Raw genomic sequence first — 3,885 nt, forward strand, 5'->3', positions numbered from 1 at the left:
GAGCCACCAGAGAAGCCTGTCAGTTGCTCTTTACAGGCTTAAATTGTCTTACCTGTGAGAAGGGCTGCTTTTCCTCCCCAGCAAGGTTCTCATGGGAATAAATAGCTGCAAATATGTGAAAAGTCCTTATGAGTTATCTACCCATACACAGATGTGATGATCAAATATGAGTATGCCTTGATTTTAAACTATGTGCATTTAGTCAACAAATATTCATTATCAGCTTGCCACATGCCAGAGTCAGAAAAGGCCTTTACCATGAAAATCCAAATTGACAGATACAAATATACAAGTAAATAGGAATGTGGACTAGGTCATATTCTTCCTGTGTTAAAATGGTTCTTTGCCTTATAAAAGGGTCTCCCATGTGATGCATTAGCAAGCTCCTTTGGCGCGTTTATGGTGTGGTTTGGTAAAACGTAGGTACCTTGAGAACAAGATCATGGTTGATGTGTGTGTGTGGTGTGTGTCCCTTTGCAGCCTCAGGACAGTACTGAGCTGACACCAGAAGTTCACCAGATGACAAGTTGAACTGGGGGGGAAAAAACTGATTTACCTCCAACTTCTCAGGAAAGCACATATTGCATTATGTAACATGGGGAAATCTGTATTGATTTTGGGGGACAAAGTTAGGCTACTGATGAGCTCAGTCTTGACTCATTTTCATTCATGCCCAGATAGGTGCCTGGCAGCACCATTAGCAAGGTTTTGAGTGCCTTTTGCATGCATACTCTGTTGTTTAGTTGTGTTAGACTCTTTACGACCCTATGGATTGTAGCCTGCCAGGTTTCTATGTCCATGGGATTTTCCTAGCAAGAATACTGGAGTGGTGTTGCCACTCCCAACCCAGGGATCAAACCCTTGTCTCGTATTTCTCCTACATTGGCAGGTGGGTTCTTTACCGCTAGTGTCGCCTCGGAAGCCTTACCCATTCCAAAATGCAGAGAAATTCTCAGAGCAGCCAGGACTCCGGATTCCACCATTTGGCTTCAGGGTACACAGGGCTTTGCAGCCACGCATGACATGTGTTATGCTCCCTAACTCCAAATTCTAAACCAGTAAACACACCAAAAGAAAATCAGTCCTGAATAGTCATTGGAAGGACTGATGCTGAAGCTGAAACTCCAATACTTCGGCCACTTGATGCGAAGAACTGACTCATTGAAAAAGACCCTGATGCTGGGAAAGATTGAAGGTGCGAGGAGAAGGGGACAACTGAGGATGAGATAGTTGAATGGCATCACCAACTCAATGGACATGAGTTTGAGCAAGCTCCGGGAGTTGGTGATGGATAGGGAAGCCTGGCGTGCTGCAGTCCATGGGGTCGCAAAGAGTCGGACACGACTGATCAACTGAACTGAACTGAAACACACCAAAAAAAAAAAAATCAGGACATATTTAAGAAAAACAATACTAATATTTACAATAAGATTCCAAATACTGGAAAAAGAGTTGAACATTTACCGAGTTCCTCCCATATGGTAGAACTTTATATCTATTCTTTTGTTTAACATTCAAAATTATCTCATAAACTAAATACCACCATTTTCCAGTTTCCCAAGGAGGCTCAAAGAAGTTGATTAGCTTGTCTAAGGTCACACAGCTGGAAAGTGGTCAGTTAGAATGAGAAACCTCAGGCGCGCTCAGTGCCGGGGCCTGGGTGAGCGCGGGTGCGAGAGCACAGAACCCACGGGCACCATGCGCACCTCAAGGCTCTACACGTTGGTCCTGGTGCTGCAGCCTCAGCGAGCCCTCCTGGGCATGAAGAAACGAGGCTTCGGGGCCGGCCGGTGCGACGGCTTTGGGGGCAAAGTTCAAGAAGGAGAGACCATCGAGGACGGGGCCAAGCGGGAGCTGCAGGAGGAGAGCGGGCTGACCGTGGACAGGCTGCACAAGGTGGGCCAGACCACGTTTGAGTTCACGGGAGACCCCGAGCTGATGGACGTGCACGTCTTCTGCACGGACAGCGTCCAGGGCACGCCTGTGGAGAGCGACGAGATGCGCCCGCAGTGGTTCCGGCTGGACCAGATCCCCTTCAGGGACATGTGGCCGGACGACTGCTACTGGTTCCCGCTGCTGCTTCAGAGGAAGTAGTTCCGCGGCTACTTCAGGTTCCAGGGGCAGAACACCATCCTGGACTACACACTCCGTGAGGTGGACGCCGTCTAGGGCGGCGCCGGCTCGCCCCCTCAGACCCCGAGACCCCTGCCTGGCCATGCCCTGGCCTCCAGTCTGTCTGGAGCAGGGCTGGATGGAAACGCAAATAAAACTTTTTTGACACTTCAAAAAAAAAAAAGAATGAGAAACCTCTTCCGGTTGACCTCAAACCTAGATCTTTCAGCTTTATATGCCACCCAAATTCCCAATGAAGAGGAAGATTATCCAAACATTTCTTCCCTTTAATATTTTTTTAAGTTCAGTAAAAATCTTTACCTTTTAAGAACTTACCCTCCCCCAGCAAACATTTGCATACACAGGCATACACATACACAGATAGAAAATTAAGATTCATGATAGAGCCTCAAATCTGACTTTGCCTGATGATTTAATCAATTTTAAAGGAAATCAGTCCTGAATATTCATTGGAAGGACTGATGCTAAAGCTGAAGCTCCAATCCTTTGGCCACCTGGTGCAAAGAACTGACTCATTGGAAAAGACCCTGATGCTAGGAAAGATTGAAGGCAGGAGGAGAAGGGGATGACAGAGAATGAGATGGTTGGATGGCATCACCAGCTTGATGGACATCAGTTTGAATGAGCTCCAGGCGTTGGTGATGGACAGGGAATTCTTCGGTGCTGCAGTCCATGGGGTTGCAAAGAGTTAGACATGACTGAGGGACTGAACTTCTTAAAAAAAAAAAAAATTTATTGAGGTAAACAATAAAGGTGTAAATATCTATACAGTTTGATGACTTTGGAGATAAGTATACATTGTGAAACCATCACCACTACCTATGCCATTAGCATATCCATCACCTCCAAAAGTTTCCTCCTACATCTTTTTTTTAATTAATGATTAATTTTAGGAAGCCTTAGATCCTCACGGGCCTCCCCCTGGCATCTGTGGTGGCCTGGATGGACGCAAAAATGAGAGTCTGTGATCTGATGTCCCCTCTCTGCCTGTTCCCTGTGGCCTAGCTCCTGTCCTCCCCTGTAGGGTCTGCAGGACACGCCCCAGCCGTGCCAACATCCACACATGTGGTGCTGCCCTTGGCCTTTTGTTGACCACCCACAGTCCTGGAGGTACATACAACAGATCTTGTTGGGAAAACAGACTCAGGAAAGTGACTCTTGGACCCAAGAGGCAGGTTTGGGGCGTTGGGGCAGAGGATTCCCCCATTCTGGCACCTGGAATTTGGTCTAGGCCAGCAGGTGCAGGCGCTATATAAGGCACACCCCCTTGGCCATGTGGGGGTGGATGCAGCTGGCAGAAGGTCAGGGCAGGGTCAGATCCCCTGGGGTCTAAGAGAGAGGCACTGGTCCCAGTGACAGATTCCTGGGAGCTCCGCAAAGACCTTCTCTCCAACCTCCTCACATACTCACTGTTGCCTCTGGCCTAAATTTAAAAGGCTCTTCTGGGGATTTCCCTGGTCGTCCAGTGGTTAAGAATCCGCCTTGCAATATAAAGGACATAGGTTTGATCCCTGGTCAGGAACAAAGATCCCACCTGTCAAGGAACACCTCAGCCCACGCACCACAACTCCTGAGCCCACGTGCTGCAACTGGACAGTCCATGTGCCGCGGCGAAAGATCCCACATAACACAATGAAGATTGCATGTGCTGCAGCTGAGACCCATGCACACAAGTAAATAAATAGATATTTAAATGCGCTTCCAATGACCTGATCTATGATTAGCATTACCCCTGAGCGTCAGGAATGAGCC

The 3,885-nt window shown here is 47.9% G+C and overlaps 1 protein-coding gene across 1 annotated transcript; it reads left to right on the plus strand.

The window, feature by feature from the left end:
- The first annotated feature begins 1,642 nt into the window (after window positions 1–1,642).
- Window positions 1,643–2,280, plus strand: LOC122679366 (7,8-dihydro-8-oxoguanine triphosphatase-like). Its single transcript, XM_043880004.1, has one exon. It carries the CDS (start codon window positions 1,699–1,701, stop codon window positions 2,092–2,094), a length of 396 nt encoding a protein of 131 aa, XP_043735939.1. The 5' UTR covers window positions 1,643–1,698; the 3' UTR covers window positions 2,095–2,280.
- Window positions 2,281–3,885: the final 1,605 nt, after the last annotated feature.

The sequence above is a fragment of the Cervus elaphus genome, chromosome 21, assembly GCF_910594005.1.
Source record: "Cervus elaphus chromosome 21, mCerEla1.1, whole genome shotgun sequence".
NCBI classification, from domain to species: Eukaryota; Metazoa; Chordata; class Mammalia; order Artiodactyla; family Cervidae; genus Cervus; species Cervus elaphus.

Bases quoted from the DNA above. Each gene is read 5' to 3' on its own strand.
- LOC122679366 (XM_043880004.1), top strand. From the start codon at position 1,699: ATGCGCACCTCAAGGCTCTACACGTTGGTCCTGGTGCTGCAGCCTCAG.